We start from the raw sequence: 21,051 nt of genomic DNA on the forward strand, positions 1-21,051 counted from the left end.
AATAAAGTCAAGAAACTTGATCCATTATCTCAGAAGTATATTTAAATTTTCCGAGAATTCATTCTTTCACCGAAGTTCATCCCTTACAACTGATATAGGTAATTAAGTATAGCATTTTGGGTGCACTCAGAAAGTATCGATTATTCATAGTATTGATTATTCAATCTATATTTAAAAAGAAGCAATTTGTTGCAGTCTCGAAATAAGGGAGCTAAACTTTAGTTACTTTTAAATTTTAGATGAGAGGATTTAATTTTGTACAGAATTATTCTTCTGAGACCAACATTTTTGGAAGTGTACAATCTATGTTTAGCATTATTTCTTATTTTAAAAAATCAGTGCCTGCAAATGACACACATTATACTCTATTATGCATTTTATGTAGCCTTGGTATCAAACGAATTGTGCACAGCCACTAACAGATGCTAATCTCAGAAAATTCACAAGCTCTTAACAGTTTCACAAAGTTACACCAAACTAATCAATTCAATTACAAAACTATTCCATCTGCATAACATTTTTCTTTAGCATAAAAAAGAGTAATCACAACTTGTGTGGACTGAACTTCCAATGGAGGTCTATTCTATTTCAAATTATCATTATATACTATTTCCACGATTTACAAAGTGTTTCTTCACTTTTACTTAAAAGAAATAATATATTCAATGTTTACAAATATATATGAGAAACTGTCATTGTGGTTTCCTCTTTGATGACCATAAAATGTGTCTGTTATTCATTAGTGAACATACAATAACAAAAAATCGCTGTCATTGCACTTTCAGAAACATATAAACGCTTTTTGTTATCTTCACCAAAAGAGTAGATGATGAAGTGCGGAATGAGGTGCTTCATACAGATGCAATTTATTAGTGAAAGAAACATTTCACCTCGCCTAATGAAATACTTCCAATCAATTTACAAATCACCATCAGAAATCTTGTTGTAAATGACTATCCTATTATTTATCCCTCCGTTCGCAAGTTTCATACAGAAGATCAGGTACATATCTGACCAAAAAAAGGTTTTATAATCTCTTTCCAGATGTGCTCTATTCCATACAAAAACTAAGTGTCTTGCTTAACATTTTAAAGTATTTATGGTAAAGAAACAGAAAGATTCTATCTCAAAACATGAATTCTTTCCATTTTAAATCTAAGTTTCTTCTGTATAATTAAAGCTATCCTTTCCCCCCACCCTACTTCCGTAACAGGGTTATGGTAGTTTTAAAAATTGGTACTGATATCTTTAAGCGTAAAATTTTTAGAAAAATTAATTTAATTTTAAAAACCAATTCATATAGACATCTTTAAGCCCTAAATATTTGTATGAAGAATTTTTAAGTTAGGGATATAAGCATGTCATAATTTCTCTGTAACACGAAGGGTTTGGGCACATATTGTGTACATTATTTCACACAACATTTAATCTTATCTTCTGTGCCGTAAAGTTTTGACCTAAGGCATCATGCCTGGACTTCCATTATAGAATGAGCACTGGTTCAAGTCCTCATGGGGAAAGAAATCTTCTCATAAAATTTAAGCTAGTGTATGGGACAGATGCCCACCCAGCATAGTAATGAATTTGAGGAGGTACACTGGGTAGTGAAATCCAGTTTTGAAAATCAGCTATTTCTCAAACTTTAACAAGGAAATCCGGAAACAAATTTTAAAATATTGCATAAATGAAGCATTAGTAAGTGTGCATTCATAGTCAAAGTGACCATGTGAATTCACTTGTGTCGCACACTGAAAAAAAAAGTTACTATAACCTAGCTACAGCAGGTTGAAGCATAACATTTTCTTCTCAAGTTTCATCACTGGGCAAATTTCCCTGACTTTTCAAGAATTAGAACAATATAAATGACTTTCCATAACCAAATATAACTTCCCTGACTTCTCCCTGATTACAATTCACTTTCCAGAATGTAGACGTATAGAGAAAGAAAAAAGATAATGTCGTTTTAATGTAGCCTAATGTATAAGCTTAACAAACCTGCTTCAATCCCGCTATGCTTGCCCTGTTATTCCAGACATACTTCGTCGTTGGAGTATACAAAATGTTATACAGAACACATTTCTCGTGGCAAGGACAGTATCAAATATGTATCAGGCACAACCGTCAGCTGCCAACTTCCCATTCCAATCCCACTGTATTAATAATTAACATCAGCCATTGACTGAAACCGCATGTCATTGTCTTTATATATAATTCACGGCTTTTTAAAAGAAGCTAATAAGTTTCTCTTCATTGGCTCTACACAAAGTGAAGCCTGATGCAGTTCCAATAGTATAAATGTGTGATCATACTGTAACACACAGACATACAGTAAAACTCAAGACTTGCATACTGAATGATTAGAAGTGAGTCGTACTGTATCCCAATGCCCAATTATGTTGTGAAGAAATTTCTGTTAAGTTTCATCACTACTCACAATCTTCCTTCCTGTATTAAGAGTTAACTTACAAATAGGAATACATTTTAAATATTTCTGCGAGGAAAACTTCATAAAAATCTGAACAAAAGCTTTCTTGAAAAGCACAGTTAGTCGAACCACTAGAGCATTGGTTTTCATGCTGGTAACCTGGGTTCGAATCTTAGTGGCTCCAAGCAGAATTCGTGGTGGACAAAGATGGTGCTTGGTGGTATGTTTTTGAAGGGTACCCCCATTTCCTCTACCGACAACCCCATCACTGTTCCATAAATACTCATTATTACGCAGTGCCATGTAGTTCGCCTCCCATGGTGTACTGGGGGCAATACTAAAAACTGGTAGCAAAAAGAACTACAGTTTTGGCATTTCACTCAAGCACAGATGAATGAAGCAAGTCAAATACTCGCCATTAGAAAGAAAAGGGGGGGGGGGGGATTGGAATAATAACCTATCAGAATCAAGAATACATCAAGTGTTACTGTATTAGGGAGTGGAAGAGGAGATGAACGTGTTCAATTATCTAATATGCTTTTTATCACATGAAGCTGGAAACAAATTTCAGTTAAAGATAATTAAATTTTAACGAATTTCGGAATCAAACTGAATTTTCTAGCCCAGACAAATTAAAAAAACCACAAGTCTCGTTGTATACAATGCTTTGGCATTGAAGGCATTGAAATTTGTGCTCTTCAGAAACGAGATTTCAATAATACACAGCTGAGAGGAGATTTCTCAGAACAGTTGACTACACTTTGTTATATCACAAAAGGAATAATTAACTAGAAGTTACAATTCTCGATAAAATTAACGATTGCAAACGAAAGTGGATACAACATATTAGATGAATGAACGAATGAATGAATGAATGAATGAATGAATGAATGAATGAATGAATGGAATCAATAAAAAAATTTCAGACCACCACTCAAGAGAAAAAGAAACTAATGTGAATCAGAAGGCATTTATTTATTCACTTGTTCTAACATTCCGTGAAAAGAATGACGTATTAAGAGAGTGCCACAGGAAAAATACAAAATTTCTGCTCTCATGAAACCAAGGCAACATATTTGGTATTTTGATACGCTATTTCAGAAGCAAAGAATCAAATAGAATTCAGAGAAGACAAGCCAGGTTGCATAACAAATCAAGTTTCGGTAGTGGTGTGTATTCAGTAAAGTAAATGAAACTATTTCAGTGGCAACTTATTATGTCCTTGTAATCAAGCTAATAATAATAATAATAATAATAATAATAATAATAATAATAATAATAATAATAATAATAATAATAATAATAAAAACTTAACTTATAGACAGAATATGTTATGTTACATTATATTGAGTAGCCTAGGCAATGTAATTGCGTTAATAGTTGCAGCAGTATTGGAATTGTGTGCACATCTCTCAACGTGGAGTTAGCTTCAAATGAATAACAGGATGCTAAGAAGTATATTACAAAGTGCGAATTTACGATAAATCATTACTGTTACAATAATAGTTTCCTTGGTTTGCACGTTTGTTGAATGTGTATGAAATATGGTTACCACAATTGCATCAGCCAGGAGTGGGACACCTGCCATTACCTACCTACCTACGATCTCAAAAAAAAAGTTCAAGCTCAAACAAGTGAACAAAATACAATTAATGCTTCTCTTTGGACTTAAGCATTTCGTCTACTGTCATGTGAGGATCCAATAGGCTTCACATTTTGAAACGAAATCTTCAATATCCGTATTTTTTTTTCATAACAAAAATTGTATTATAAATATAAACAATTACATTTAAATGATAAGACCAGAACTACATTGGAGTAAGTTGCTTTTTATTTAAAAAAAAAAAAGAAAAAAAAAAAAGAACTTGAATGTTTACGTCTATATACACTATACCAGGGATACAATCCATTTGACCAAAGTTCTTACAAAAGTTTCCACAAATTTCCCATCTCCCCAAACCTGCTGCCCTCGCCAAGTGCTCAATTTGCCATACTCAAAACATGGCCCTGCCAGTATCTATTTCACAGTCACTGCAACTTTCATTATTTTAAATTTCACCATCTTTGACTTTCATTCTCACCTCCTTGTCAACTTAATCCAACCTCATTAACACTTTCTGTCCCGTGCCGTGGCATCGCGGTCTAAGGCATCCCGTCTAGGACTCGCGTTACGGAATGCGCGCTGGTTCGAGTCCTCATGAGGGAAGAAATTTTCTCATGAAATTTCGGCCAGTGTATGGGACTGGTGCCCACCCAGCATCGTGATGCACTTGGGGAGCTACGATAGGTAGCGAAATCCGGTTGCGAATACCAGCTATAATGGCTGGGGGGATCATCGTGCTAACCACACAATACCTCCATTCTGGTTGGATGATCGTCCACCTCTGCTTCGGCATGTGGGCGTGAGGCCAGCAGCCGGTTGGTCGGTCTAGGCCCTTCACGGGCTGTAGCACCACAGATTATTATTATTATTATTATTATTATTATTATTATTATTATTAACACTTTCTGGACAGCTTTGTATTCATATTCCAATCTAATAATGGAGTATACATAATTTAAATAAATGGGAAATTTCTGGTAGTGTAACTAGGTGCGTGGTGAGTGAAAATGTCACTAAACTGCAACCATAAAAAAAATGCACAAATGACGCTAAAAATAAACCTCCACTAAAAAGGAACTCCGACAGACTGATGCAGGAAATGTAACCTTAAAATACCAATACACATGCACTGCACAGTAGCCAGGGTTGAACGCGTAAATTATATGATACATGTTTTACATAAATTACACGTAATTTACGTGTGTAGAAAAACTAATACTTTACACAATTTTCTATGCAGCATAATAAATTATTTTCATGGAAGTAAATTAATAAGTTACATGTTCTTCTATGTACTTGAAGATGCTATGTTCCTGTGTTTTTAATTACTGAATCACAAAATGTACATTTAGCGCAGTGTTTATTTCAAGTTTTGTGACAATAAAACCAAGATCGTGTGATTTGCTATCTAAACGTCTTCCTACATACGACATGTCTCTTCGACTTTTATTTTTAATACAGGATCTTATTAACTTCAAAATCACTGATTATGATACAATGGCAAAGTTATGAAAACTGTCAGCAGCATTGATGACTAGTCAACTCTGTGATCTGTATTGGTGTGGTAAGTAGCTAAGCAACACACGAAAATACTGTGTGGCATCAACTAATCGTTTGAAAGGATAGAAGAAATGAAGACTTAATATGAAGAGCTGGAATGATTTACCCCAAGCATCGATAATGTATGCGAGTAATTTGAAAACTAGAGCAACAATTTAACACTTTGTTTATTTAATGTACAGTAAGTTTTTAATTTGTTTACATTTATGACATAAATAGCGTATTTTACGAGTCTTGCAGAAATTAATTCTTTATGCTTAACTTCCCAGCCCATGAAAATAATAAGGGGTGAATAATTCTCTCATCACGCATCCTGTGTACTTTTCATTTAATTCATTGTAACTTATTCCGTATATCTTATATCTGCACTGAAGCTTCAAGAAATGGAACAAGTCAAGAGTTATACAATTTTTGGCGAGATAAGGTGAGGTGAATGAGGTAAATAAGAAACTAAAAGGTGCCTACCGAAGCTGCTTAAGTGCTATAGTTGAAATATACACTCTTATGCTAAATCAGAAGCAGAAGAAGAGGAGGAGGAGAAGTACTCAGGCCCACTTGTTTCACAATCAGACATGCTGTTAGTCCATAGCAGTTGACTTAACCCATTTAACCTATTTACTCTCGGCCATCAATACTTATAGCTTACTCCATAAAAATTGTGTGTGCATAATATGTCTCATTTTGTTTCTAATAGACATATTATAAAATATATATATATATATATATATATATATATATATATATATATATACACATATATAGGCTTTTTCCACTCTTCAGAGGTTTGCCTCTAATGCTCCTCTCGATAGAGGGGAGCACACTCAGCCAATTGCGATATTTGTCTAACCAATCTGTTGCGAAAGGTGAGAAGATAACGAAATGATGAATAATTTCGAAGGGAAAATTGTTCACGGGCCGGGTATCGAACCCGGGACCTTTGGTTAAACGTACCAACACTCTACCAACTGAGCTACCCGGGAACTCTACCCGACACCAATCCAATTTTTCCTTCTATATCCACAGACCTCAAAGTGGGCTGACAACCGTCAAGCAACCAATAATGAATGCACACTAACTCTGTGTGACTTAAATTGTGGTTTTCTGTTAACGAACAGTGACGTGTATTATGCAAATCAAGCTTTCAAGTATAACTCCCTGTAAAGTTGATTTGAATACTTTCGATACCCGGCCCCTGAACAATTTTTCCTTCAAAATTATTCAAATCAACTTTACAGGGAGTTATACTTGAAAGCTTGATATGCATAATACACGTCACTGTTCGTTAACAGAAAACCACAATTTAAGTCACACAGAGTTAGTGTGCACTCAATGTTAGTTGCTTGACGGTTGTCAGCCCACTTTGAGGTCTGTGAATATAGAGGGAAAAATTGGATCGGTGTCGGGTAGAGTTCCTGGGTAGCTCAGTTGGTAGAGCGTTGGTACGTTTAACCAAAGGTCCCGGGTTCGATACCCGGCCCCTGAACAATTTTTCCTTCGAAATTATTCAAATCAACTTTACAGGGAGTTATACTCGAAAGCTTGATTTGCATAACGAAATGATGTTATCAAGGATTGTAGGATTTGTAAGGAAGCGGATCGTGACTCTTATAATTAGTACTGTAGGCCTAATAACCCTGCATTCCCCAGAGGAGTCTTGTAAAACGAAGAAAAACCAAAACCAGAATAGCTTGCTGCTGGGATCAAATCCTGGACCTCCTAAATACAAGGCGGAAGTGTTAACTATTACATCACCATGCTCGGTTTGTTTTTAATATTTAGAAATTTAAAAAAAATGTTATGCCTAGGCCCACTTAATACATACTAATGCTCTCGGCTAACATTTTATACTAAATTCTCATTCCAATAACGGCTATCATCAGAACTACAACTTAAAAAATTTAAAGAAATGTGGTGTCCTAGAACAAACATATTTGGCATAAAATATGTTACACATTAAGATCTACACATCCTCCTACTTCCTTATGAACATGATAGCAAGAAAATCAAGAAATAGGTCTAATATAAAGTAAACTTCACCTCTATTCATTAGTTACAAGGTACTTATTTACTTTAGCGATATCGTAGTTGATGATGTGCAAGACGTGTTCAATCATTCACAAAGTGCCCTGACATTAGCACTGTTTAACATATTAATAAGAAATTATAACATGGACGATCCTAACCTAATCAGTTTCGGAGAGTGTGGGATGTAGTCTAAAACATAGCTAGATGGAATCACACAGGAAGAAGTGGATAAATAGTGGATAAAGTAAATAAATACGGAAACGACTACTTTTCATTACTTCAGTGGCAAATGTTACTAAAATAAATTTGACGCCATATACAACAGGCTTTAGTTTTATGATGGTTTCAGTAACCAGTGGAACACCCATTTCTAAAATATCTAATACAGTGATAAATGAGAACAAGTCATCAATTCAAATTTAGGAAAAGTGTGTGTGTTATTTCACTGTGTTAACCCTACTATCATAACAGATTGTCAATAACATATATAATGTAAAAAGGGGGCATTTTCTTGAAATGTCATTGGAACTGAAACAGACTACCTACCGCCATACTCGGATTTGATTTGGTTATGTATACGACTGATGGATAAAACTGCTTCTTTTGATAGTATGCATTTCCAATTACTGCTGTAGTTAATGCTAAACTAATTAATGTAATTCCTGCCGCACGCATTTCGAAATTTCGTCACTTTCGAAGTAATCCAGTCTCTTGCTGTCACCACAAAAAATTTTAATTAACGTGTGCTGCCGCCAGTAGAAAAATATTGTACTAAACGTTTACGTGTCTAATGGACATGTTGTTTGATTGCGCGCCAAAAATATTCAAACTGTGTACGTATACAATGTCGATATAAATTATTTACATCTATTAATTCTGAGTCAAATATCTCAATTTGACGTATCCTAACTGCTCTACGGTTAAAACTTAAACAATTTTTCTACCGTACAATAGATTTTATCTCTGCATAAATATCGCAAGGATTGTTTGTTTTCGAAGATTTTCCTACATGTTGTACGGTATTTTATTCAGTTTAGCATATTAAAATACATAAAATAGTAATACCTTTTTATTATTTTAGGTACAAATATTAAACGTCTACATGGAGATGTTGAAAAACTACGAGATAATGCGTATGTCTCCCGTTGATATTACAATGGATTTTTATCTTTACGATGAATTTGGCAGTGACAAGAATAGCAAAACAATACAAAGAATGTGGACTATTGCGCCTACTAAACATATTGAGCTAACAATTGTAACTGAAGAAGAAATAGATACGTTTTTACAACTTCTAGGTACCAGACGTGATTTAAATAACTAGACTACTTAATAAACTTGGATTACTTGTTCTTATAAGTTTTCAACTTCTTAAGCTAAAACATACATAACATTTTTCTCGTAATTGAATTATATTTAAGTCACTGTCGAAACTCTTTGTTGCATATTACTTTCATGTGTATTACGAGTTAAGTTTCAATTTATAATAAGTACTTATAATAATATATCAATTTAATTGGTAACACAAAACTAGAAAGTAAATTAGTAAATAAAGTTTTTCCTTATGATTCATTCAATCATGTTGAGGTTAAATCACTTGAAATAGGCTACTCACTATCAGTAAAAGGTTACTGAAGTTACTACGATGCCTCAGCTGGTAGAGAAATTGTCTTCAGACCTAACCACCTAATGATCTCGCATTCAATCTCAAGAAGTAGTTAAGTACTTCTGATTGAGGTCCTGGCTGATATGTACAGTATATCTATTGTCAGGCAGTATGTCTCACTTGACGATATGTGTCGAGGAATAACAATGAAGGGTGAAAGAACCTGGCCGCCCTACCCCATTAACTCCTGGCTTAGTTGCCTCATGAATGATGCCTTATTGGTGTCACTTAAGAGGTCCAAACCTGTCTTCGGACAGCTGACTAAACAAACAAGTACCATAGCTAAGGTTTTTTTCTTTACCTTAACTTTTTGAATGATTCAGGTTTCTTGTCAGAGAAATATAGAAGGAGCCTTTACTGTTGTTGCTTCCTAATGAGTCATTTTACTTTAAGAAAGTTTATCATTAAGTAAAAAAATTTAACTTACCCCTGGGTCAGTAGGCCTACATGAGAGTCTTATAGCATTTATTTTTTTACTTTTAAGTTCTGCACAGTTAATGACTTAAATTTGTACCGGTAATTAATGCCAATTTATTTTCTGTATGATTAAATGATATCTCACGACCTTGAATTACCGGTAGTGCAATTGTTCAATATAGCCTATTAATATTTTAATATTGGTTTATATTTCACAGGCGAAGATTCTCTCAATGACATTGGTTTTATTTCCATGCACTGAAATTTCAAAATTGCGTTTTTATATTACCGGTACTATATTTTATTTAATTTCTGGAGTCCTCTTGGTAAAACTAATCCAATATTAAGTTATAATCCGAAAACTCGAGAGTGAAAATAAAATTCCATTGATTGAAGCTTGTATCAAATGAAGTTTGTGTTCAATTAAGTTCATGTCTGCGATTCTCTCCTGGCACTACCAAGATGAAACTAAACAGCACTTAGAACTGCAGAGCCATTAGTTATTACAATTTATAATTATAATCTTCCGAATTAAGCCCAACTACAGAATGAACCCACAACTACCTTGTCCAACAATATTGTCACACACGGAGTTCAAGAGGCATCAAAACCCGAACTTTTTATTTATTTTCTTATAGATGAAGGCGTAGTTCCTCAGAAACGACAGCTGGCAATCATTGTTTGCTTTTTTTTTTTTTTTTTTAATTTATTGTACTATATAGCTCTTAACATCAGCTTTGTATTTTTGGAACAATTAAAAATTACACAAAAATATTTACTTATAGTACCTATACTACGTAATTATTAATAGAAAATAACATAGATTAATTTTTGAAACATAAATAGTCCATGAGTTGAGTAAAGGATATGTATATGGAGATGAAGATGAAGACGCAATGATCAAGAAGTTCCTTAAGAATGACAGACAGCTGTTCAACCTTCAGTTCCTCAGAAATGTCGCTTGTCAAGCCTTATTATTTGTTTTGTTTCAGGTGAAGATGTAGTAACCAGCTAGTTCCCCAGGAATGACAACTGCTCTAGCCTTGTTATTTGTTTTATTTCAGATGAAGATGTAGTGATCCAGGAGTTCCTCAGGAATGACAGTTGCTCGCAGCTTGCTGACAAATACCTCCTGGCCATGGTGTTCACGTATTTCAAGCGGGCAGATTATTTGCCACAGGACTATACACGCTACAACTTCTTTGTTGCACTGTAAGTGTTTAATATGGAAAAGATGCCTCAAGAATCTACAAAGAATACTGATTCTCCTGAAGTCTTCTTTGAAACAAAGTTTAGATCTCCCAAATGACACACCAGATCACATGATATACGTTTCCCTATAGTTAAAGGCTTGCAGCTATTTCGAGCTATGTGAGAAGCATATATTCGATGGTATAATAACTGCCTTATGTTACAAACCATTAATAACTATACATCTTGATTACACAACTTCTAACAATATATCACTTCAGAATATAAAGTGTGTGTGTGTGTGTATATGCTTTCACGTGTTAATTAACTAGGTTACCTTGTTGACTAGTTTCGGCCAGTAGCCCATCATCAAAACTGGGTGGTCTTCGCGCCTTCTGATTATATTTCCTATGAAAGTGTGTTTGTGTAGTGTAATATGGAGTCAATATCAAGAAATCTAGAAGCCAAGGCTGATAACTGTCTACATATAAGCATGAAAGGCAAGAGGTCTGTTGATCCATCACTAGAAGCTATTCTAAGATCAGGGGTGTCATTCAGCCAGTTTGTCCAGTCTACTTATTAAATTTATGGAAATTCGTGAAACTGGTTTTCATACAAAGTTGATAAACAGGCTTGGTGTAGATAAAGCTTCCAAGATTGTGCTTTCATATAAGCACATAAATAAGGACGCTATAAATACGACTGAAGTAGTAGTTTAGGAAAGGGCTTAGTATAACCAAAGCTTCTACTTTAGTTTGTATAAGCATTTGAAGAATAAGCTATGACTAAGAGCTGGTTTAAAAATATTTTGTAATGTAATGTATCATGCCCGAATTCAAAATATTGTTAAAATACAGCATAGATTGATTCTTCATTATTCATATTATACGTGTATACTGTACTTCGTAAATAATGAAGCATACATAAATCTGAGAATAATTTCAAATTATTTCTAAGCAAAAATGTAATTTTAAAAAATCCGATTTAAATAAAAAAATAATTGATTTTGATTTTTTTACACCCTGCCTCCAACCTTGAAGTGAGACAAGTTGTCAACAGGTTGGAGCTCGCATAGCTTCAAGATTCTTTACATGGTCGTGAGAACCTGCATAACCATTTTACATTTATTCACGTTTCCTCTCGATTATCACTGTGAATAAGATAATTCCAGCAGGGTGATACCTGCTTGCCTTTAGATCCAAAGTCCACGGGCTTGATCTCAGTTGAGGATGATAGATTTTTAAGCAGGAAAGGTCCCTAAGTGTAGCTTCCATGTCAAGAGGAAGTATAAAGCTGTTGGACCCATTTTCTGCCTATAAAATATCCCTTTATTCTTGGATAAAGATTAATAAAGCCAAAATTTTATGTCCAGGCCTGCTGTTACTCCTTTCTGAACTCTTGGTAACAGGTCTCCATGATAATGAGTGGGAAGAATAGTGGAAACGTGTCAATTCATAACATTGGTATGGAACCAATTACTTGTAGCCTAATGATCTGACCAATATACTAGTACGAGGTGCACTAGTTTAAATGGATATGAACTGAGAATCAGCATTAGAAATCAAATAAAATTATAAGTTGTGCTGCACCACAGTATTTCTCATCATCATTTCCCTTCAATTATTAGACATCACTGGTCTTTTAGTTTCTAGTCATTTCTTTAGATATCTATGGCATCTTAGAGAATATAACATTACAGTAGTGCTGTATTTTAACCATATCCATGAGCACAATGTATCGTTCAGCAGCATCTTCTTTTTGAAATGTGCAGATTTCTGGCTCATGACATGGAAGAAGACGATGAAGACATCAAATTTGAATTATACATCTGGGCGCTGGGCTTCAACTGGCAGCAGCACTTCAAGCAGATGATGACTAGCAGAGAGATCCTCTGGAAGGCCATGGATCACCGCGGCATTGTCAGCAGGGCTTGCTGCGAAAGTGTATGCAGACTCTTAGTCATACATTAGGCTCACGAGAAAAAAATTAAGTATAGAATGTAATAAAACATTTACTACACAGCCATGTCATTTTAATGCACTTGACAGAAGAATACTAATGCTGAAACTAAGTCATGTTGAATATACAGATTTCCCAGTCATGACAACACACAGTGGATTATAGGTAAGTTTTTATCAACTATTTTGAACAAGATCCTTCTGCAGAAACCAATGTAGCAGCAACTGTTACTATCTTATCAAAAAAGTTTTTCTTTTTTAACACTGGACATATTGTCGTGTAGCCATTTGCGCCTCTTTCTACTTTTTGGCTATTATGATGACGAATCATGTTCTGAGGTCGAATTCTGTTAGCCCTGAATAATAAGATGTCATATATAGGATGAAGGTGATGATTAGAAAATGAACCCAGGGTCTGGTGCTGTAAGTTACCCAGCATTTGCTCTTAATGGGTTGAGGGAAAACCACAGAAGAAACCTCAACCAGGCAACTTGTCCCAACAGAGATTTGATCCTGGATCCGTTAGTTTCACTATCTCAAAAGTATCTTTTTATAAATGCGCTACACATATGACTTTGAATATCTTCCTGCATTTGCATTTCTTTTGGAAAAGAGCCTTGAGTGTGAAGTCAGCAGCTAAAGACACAATTAGTCGTCACCTTCACTAACTTGGGAAGGTGTACAGATGACAATACATGTCGCTAGTCATTAAGGTAAAATTATCAACATAGGTTAATTACAATAATAGCATAGTGAAGTTAAAAAGTTATTTGACAAATACAGATCAGAGCTACATTCTGTGGCACTCAAGTATTGGGGAAATAATATAGCCACAGTGTAGCTCAGGAAGTAGCACATTTGCCTGGTGATTCAAAGGTGCGCTCAGGCGTGGGTTCGATTTCCACTTGGACTATTATCTAACTGTAGGACGAATCTCAGGTAATCTATAGCAAAGACTCTGTCTCATCTCGCCATCACCCATTCCATCGACGTTAAATAATCCAGAAGCTGATACAATGTCTTAGATAACAAGTAAAGAAAAACATAGCATATAATTTGCAGAAGACTTTTTAACAATACAGAACACTACGTGGAACCACCTCTGATACATTCTTGCAACACGAGATGTGAAGTAAGCATAATGTTCGGTTATTAGACCTCCACGTGAGATAAACACAGGACACACCCCTGCCAATAGACGAACATCCGTGCTCTAGGCAAATTCGAATCCACAACTGTGGCGCTTAGTGAATGTGCACACAACAATAAGCTTTTTCACAGGGTTGTCCCAATGCAAATGTAGCCATTTCTGCAGGTGATGGCAATCAAGCCCAACCACCCCGTGTGGCAGAGGACAAGGGCTGAGGTGCATGCTGGAGCCATTCGACCATATAGTGGATCTAGCACGGCAGTCTGCTGCAACTGCAAGAAGGTGAAATCCACTGTGAAGGCCGACTCAGGCATCTCCAACAGTGGCGATGATTCGGACAGTCCCAATGCAGATTATTTCAAAGGTAATGCTATTATATTCCACCAAAACAGCTCCTCTAAAGTGTTCTGTTTCATTTGAGGGAAGACATGCAACAGAGTGCATATACATAAACTTCACATCAGAAGTAGCAAATACTTTCAAAATGAAGTTTCTGCAATCAGGATGGTAGGCCCCTTGGCTTGACTTCTTCTTCTATGGGAGTAGTATGTCAGGATTATATGCGGTAATCTGCTTATATCCATTTGATGAATGTGTTGAGTCTAATTACAACGGTAAATTCATAGTTGAATTCCGTCCAAAACTGAGTTGATTTTGAGTTCTGACGAAATTTATTGGTTTGTTTTGTAGTCTTGCTATATAAGTTTTGCATTTCGTCTTATAAAATTGATCTCTGCTGCAAAGGATATTTTAGTTGTTATTTTACCTCCACTTTACACTTCGGACCTTATACAGTTACAGAATATTATATCTCAGATTACCAGACACATTGCATCTGGTGATCGTTATTTTAGGTTTCCTTTCTTAAACATTATTTTGCATTTAATAATAAATTGTTCATTTTTATGACACGTAAATCACATTGTTATTATTGGATTTGTGAGCCTTATTTTAGTGTGACAATGTTCTTAGCTCATGTTCGTATTTTAGTTATTCTGTTGTTTAAGCGTGTTCTCTTTTAAAGAATTTTAAATAAGGCCACTAATAGCCATAGATGTTGATGCACCCTATTAAACATCACTATCAGCGTCATTGTCATCATTACACGAGGTGTTTTATTCCAAGAATGAACTCGCCAAGCTGTGAATCATCAATGCTATTGTAATGTTTCAATTTTTTCATTTGTTGCAGCTGATTCTTCTCAACCATCACTGGAGGCTTATGAAATGTTCACAAACGAAATGATGTTGATGGCGTCTGGATAAGATGGCTCACCACTACACCACTATAAGAAATTTCAACAACTATGTTAGTGTAAAATCAAATTTTCGTATTTTAAATTTATTCTCATATTACTTAGTATTTTGTGTGTATAACCTTGTTCCATTTTCATAAGATACGAAATGTTACAAAATCAATTAATTAAAAAGAGATAAAACTCGCGACAGTTCCAGTACTGCTCAAATCACATTTTGAACAAGTTACATGACCCTGCACTGCTATAGGCTCAAGAAGAAATAATAAAGACTTGCTATCTTTCGCGTTATTTTAGAGAAAGACATTAAGCCTGCAAGCAAGTTTGCGATTATATCAGCTGGTACTGACAGCTAACCCAAAAGACAAAAGTATTTGACATAGCTATAAAGTCATACCGTACTGAAAATGATTGCTACAGAGTTTCATAGTAGACACAGTATGATACCTGAAACAAGCAATTACATTTTAGAACACAAAATAAATCTCGACAAAAGTTAAAATGACAGTTCGAAGAAGCCTGATGACGACCATATTAAAAAATGTTGTCTCAGTTTTCACTTCAGTATATGTATTCCAAATGAAATTACTTTTAATTCTCGAGTTATTTAAAATTAACTATATTACTTCGTTCATTGACATACAAAGCACGTTATAATTTAATTTTTTAAAGACTAGAACATTTCTAGCTCAGCATAAAATATGTTCGCATTTTTATTTCAACATTGTTATTGTTGAGCCTCTCTTTGGGTTTCATCTATGCTTTCTAAAATCTAAGTAAATTTAAGTTGTCACCATATTTATTATATACTGTATATCCAACTGTTGGTTTCTTCTATTGACTGTTGTACTTTCATGTATATAAATTTTGTAAAAGGTCTCATTCTTCAGAGAATAATTTGTTGAAGAACTGCAACATCAACTTCATTGTATTCAAAATAGTGCAAATCTTCACTGTAAGTAAATATCATGTAAAATTGTAATAAAAATCATATTTATTTAATTACTGTTTTTATTGGCTACATGTTCATAAAATAAAATCTCAATACATTTTAAAGTTTTTACATGAATATTTATTGTTACTGTACTTCAGAACAAAACAGTTTCCATTAACAATTGCACAAATTATAGCTCAATCAGTAAGTACGGATATGCATAAAAATTGTTCAGGACAGCATTTATCACATTTCATATTGAGATCTTGAGTGACATAGTCAAGGTGGTAAATGGGAGAGATTGGTTCTGAGATGCCCTACCCTGGATATAACCTATGTCAATGTCTGTGGAAACAACTTCATTTGGCTTCTGCATGAAAGGGAAAGAGGTTATGGTGTAGTCTATGTATGACAGAACCTTATGCAGGACATTAAATTGTACTTGTCATTTTATAAAATTACATTCCAATATGACAATCTTTTCTGGAATAATTTATATTGCATCATCTCCATCTTTGTGTTAAGTCACTACTGAATATAGTTGTATGTGTATAAATTATCACTTGAGAAAAATGAGACATTTCCTTCTGTACTTCTATAAGTTTAAAAATTCTTACTGCTTGTATTTTGCTAAAAGATGGTAACAATTGCATTACAAAATTTGTAATTAAAACACCAATTGAACTGCTACCCTTCCCCACCCTGCGCAGAATAAGGGTTTAAAGTACAATGTTTCACCATTTGAGTTAGATTCTTATTTGGGGTGGGGGGGGGGGGTTCAATTTTAGCGCGACAATAACAAAAGTGCTAATAATTATACTCTTTGCCAGAAAAATTACTACACAAATTGTTTATCATGCCAATGTACAATAGACTGTGTATAAAATATGTACAAGGCTAATCTTTATTTCCAAAATGTGACAACAGTGAAACAGTCTAAGGCTTCAAAAATAAAGCGCAAAAATTAACAGGATGTCAAAAGGTATCTACCATTTATGCCGAGCATAAGGACGTAAATTATAGAAGGGTTATAAAGGATATCAAATTAAGCATTCATTATCTTGAAACCATTAAATATAAACAAAAAGACTACGTAAATCAGAAAAAGCAAATTTTTATCAAAATGTTTAAAAATGGCACTTGATAAAATTATACATTTCTTATAGACTATCAAATCTTATCTTATTGTGCACTAGGATATGCCCTGAAGAAACAAATTGATAGAACATTTTAACAATAGTTGTATCATCAGTAGTGGCCCACATGAATCATGAGATGTTTCGTGACTTAAGGATCAGAAGTCTGGGACTCTGTCTCTTTGGAGAACCAACTGGAGTAGTACAACTTACAGTAGGAAAAGCTTTCATTGGTGTTTGACGACGTCGGCCACTTTTCTCAGAGGACAAGAGAAGGCTTTGTGGAGTTCTGCAGAAACTATTTGGAGACTTTGTAAGCAAGGCCTTCTTAATGTATGGTGCCTCTCGTGTGAAGTTTATCACACCTGGATCTTGACTATTTACTTCGATCCTGGTGCAGTCCTTGAGTGGAGAAACAGATGCTTTGAACGTGGTAGGAGAGCATATGTCAACTAGATCATCTCTGTGCATGCATACGTTTTCGGAAGGTGACAACACATTCTCCTTGTCAGAAGTCAGCCAGTTCACAGGAGCTGTCACATTTGCTTTGACACTTGCATAGACTTTATCACGTGCCAGTTTCATACTATTGTGCTTTCTACGAATTACAGATGCTGGGCTAGCTGTGGCATTTTGATCCACTCTTGATGGCGACTTCACCATTTTCAGTTTCTGTTTCTGTTTCCGCTGGGAAACATTTGGACTCTTCATTCCTTGTTTTCGTCTGGGAGTGCCGATCTTTTTTGGGCTGTCTTTGTAATTTTCTCTCACACTACTAACGCCTGGACTTGTCCTCATGCCATGCTTCTTCACCGAAGCGCTCTTTGAATGCTGTGCTCTGAGAGACTGAGTGGCATCTGAATGAGAAGTGAATACGCTTGGCACATGCACCAGCTTCTTTGCTTTCAACTCAACTGCTCGTCTCTCACTCTCCAAGCTGTGGCCTGCTTTCCTGTCAAACATCTTCATTCTCTCTAATACCATGCCTGCATTCTGGCTTCTCAACTTTGCGACAGAAGCTCTACCAGTAACAGGCACTTCTTCTTTAACATCCTGATCACTCTTGAAAAAAACATCTGCAGTTTTCCACTCGCTCTTCTCGTCAATATTAGTAGCCCTGTTACCAACTTCCCTGGTGTGAGCTTCTGTTAACGCTACATCACCATGACTACTTGATTTCTTAATATATGTGTTGAAGCACTGGTTTCTGAACACCCACTCAGAACCATGGAACGATGAAGCTCTTCGAGCCTTGCTTCTTGTGATAGGACCATCAAATTCCCTACAGAAGTCAAGGTAATGAGACAAGTCTGTAGTATTCATTGCGTTGTCGCCAGGGATACAGTTATGCAACACCTCCTCCTGATGACCAAGATTCACCCTGTTTGTCTCCATGCCGGTGGAGTTCCTCGGACTAGGCTGGGGTAGACCTGTGAACACAGTGTTGGGTCGGCCCCTCTTCAGACTACAGCGTTGATAGAACTCACCGACCTGAGCTGTGCTGGGCCTGATGGCAAGGTGCCACGACATGTTCCTCGTCACCTCCCTCTTCTCCGGCTTTGTGTTCTCTTTTGATCTGCGTCTAATGGTGCCGATCTTTCGGGCACTTGGTGATCTTATGACTTTAGTCTCGAGACTACGACGAATCCTCAACTCTCTACTCAACCTCTTCGCCAGTTGGTCAGTGGAAGCATCGCCCAACTTTTCAGATTCTTCCAGAGTTCTCTCATAAGCAGTCTGCACCTTCTCTGCACTGCTGTCACTGCCACTGAGTGGTGGGAGAGCATCAGCATCCCTTTCCTCGATCTGTCCGAACTCGTGTGATATTCTGTTCTCTATGGCAGATACTCTGCTCTTGATGGCCTCATACTCACTCTTCGGAATTCGGACAAACTCAGATTCTGAGTTCTCAGCTTGGGTCAGAGACCCATCGCTGGTTATATCCACACCTGATCCAATTGACGGAGAGAACATGGGGATATCTGACAAGCTCAAACGTTTCTTCCTGCCCCAGGGGCCAGCACTCCAGCTCCGCTCCAGAGAGTTGCCTCGATCCGAATGACAGCTCAATGGATTAGCCACTTCCTCAGGTTTCTGAAAAAATGTTAATGTGATTTGTACATAATATTTCATAGTATTTAGTTTGTGAAGAAGAATTTCGGGATTATAACTTGTAACTAGTCCAAATATGTCAAAGATAAATGGACGAAAACTAAAAAATTCTTCTCCACAAAACAAAGTTACCGAGATGAAAAAATATACCGTAAGTAAAGACAGTACAAACAGTGAAATTTTCTTCTGGTACTAGAGCACAATGCATAAATTTAAGAGCTGACCATTCTTGTAGGATCTGTACTGTGTTAATAACGTGACACTTATATGTACACACTCATCTCGTATGGCCGCTATTCCCCTCTGGGCAGAACAGCAAACTTCTGTCTGGTTCTTAAAATTCGGAAAATGTTCTTCATTACACAGGATGATTCGTGAAGTATTACCAATATCTACAGAGCTTATCCCTGGAGTAATTTCGAATAAAAATTGATGTGAATATAGAAAAGGAATTGTCATTTTATTTCACAGAGTATAAAACAATAATTAGTGTCTTATAAATGATATGCTTTAACTGGTAATGTTTTCTCCCCCATGCAAAATAATATCTATAATACATTTTAAAATTTCTCTTGTTTCAATGCATGTGACTACTTATATGAGAAGAATCATACATAACATAAAAATGTGTTGGGAGTACGCTCATGTTCAGTCTGCATATGCACAAACTACAGTCCGATTTACAGTGCTGCACTTATCAAGTGAGACTATTCGAAATCTGACCCATATTCATATGAACTTCTTACTCAGAATGGTCTAGGGAATTTTTTTATATAACTTCGTGAATGACTTTGTAATTTGATTAATTAGTTTATTAAGAATAAGGGAGGATTACTTCTGGCAAAATCATGAATTAGTTATAAATTGTAATTATATAACAAAGAACTACAGTAGCATGCAAATTAATCCGAACACGACATATTTTTACATCTTCTGTCATTGTTGGCCTCACAGCTGCTCATACCGCTTTAATTGACATCTGTAGTACGTGTAATTCCATTGTTGAAGGTCTGTCATTATTTTTTTTATAATATGTGACATTTTGCCTGTCGTTTTGTACTTATAAGCATTTCAGTTGTGTTGAAGACTTAATACTGCAATCCTGTGTACATTCTGTCGTCTTCACAAATGGATACAACTCGACGAAAACGGTCTAAAATTATAACATTAGCAGAGCATTCTTCTATGACACAGACGCAAATTGCTGCAGAATGTCACATCGGTTTGGCTACTGTTAATTCGATCATAAAACGATACAGGGAGACTGGATCCATCACACCCCAGAAAAAAGGAAACTGTGGCCGGAAAAGGAAGACTGCACCTGCAGATGATCATTTAATTGTCAGGAAAAGTAAATTAAATCCTAGACTAACTGCTGTCGACTTAACCCGCGAGTTAATGGCTACCACTGGGGCGAATATTCACGTCACAACAGTGCGGCGTAGGCTTTTGGAAGCTGGACGAAGGGCTCGTAAGCCTATTAAGAAGCAACTGCTAACCCCTGTTATGTGCAAAAAACGCTTAATGTGGGCAAAATTACATCAACACTGGACAGTAATGACTGGAAGAATGTACTTTTTTCCAACGAGTCTCATTTTGAGGTCCACAGCCACTGTGTT

The 21,051-nt window shown here is 35.8% G+C and overlaps 3 protein-coding genes across 5 annotated transcripts in view; 1 reads left to right on the forward strand and 2 right to left on the reverse strand.

The window, feature by feature from the left end:
- Positions 1-8,359, reverse strand: part of sip3 (septin interacting protein 3) — a 37,185-nt gene extending 28,826 nt beyond the window's left edge. The window contains exon 1 of the mRNA XM_069825627.1: positions 8,160-8,359. Within this exon, the coding sequence (XP_069681728.1) occupies positions 8,160-8,288 (129 nt within the window). The 5' untranslated portion in view covers positions 8,289-8,359. The remainder of the gene's footprint in view (positions 1-8,159) is intronic.
- A 341-nt stretch (positions 8,360-8,700) lies between these two features.
- Positions 8,701-16,252, forward strand: LOC138699614 (speedy protein A-like). Its single transcript, XM_069825632.1, has 5 exons — positions 8,701-8,911; positions 10,761-10,908; positions 12,659-12,830; positions 14,161-14,359; positions 15,187-16,252. Exons 1-5 carry the CDS (start codon positions 8,716-8,718, stop codon positions 15,258-15,260), a joined length of 789 nt encoding a protein of 262 aa, XP_069681733.1. The 5' UTR covers positions 8,701-8,715; the 3' UTR covers positions 15,261-16,252.
- A 709-nt stretch (positions 16,253-16,961) lies between these two features.
- Positions 16,962-21,051, reverse strand: part of LOC138699611 (uncharacterized) — a 31,264-nt gene continuing 27,174 nt past the window's right edge. For all 3 annotated transcript variants that reach the window (XM_069825629.1, XM_069825628.1, XM_069825630.1), the window contains one exon: positions 16,962-19,414. In XM_069825629.1, the coding sequence (XP_069681730.1) occupies positions 17,453-19,414 (1,962 nt within the window). In that variant the 3' untranslated portion in view covers positions 16,962-17,452. The remainder of the gene's footprint in view (positions 19,415-21,051) is intronic.

This window comes from Periplaneta americana, chromosome 5 (assembly GCF_040183065.1).
Source record: "Periplaneta americana isolate PAMFEO1 chromosome 5, P.americana_PAMFEO1_priV1, whole genome shotgun sequence".
NCBI lineage: Eukaryota > Metazoa > Arthropoda > Insecta > Blattodea > Blattidae > Periplaneta > Periplaneta americana.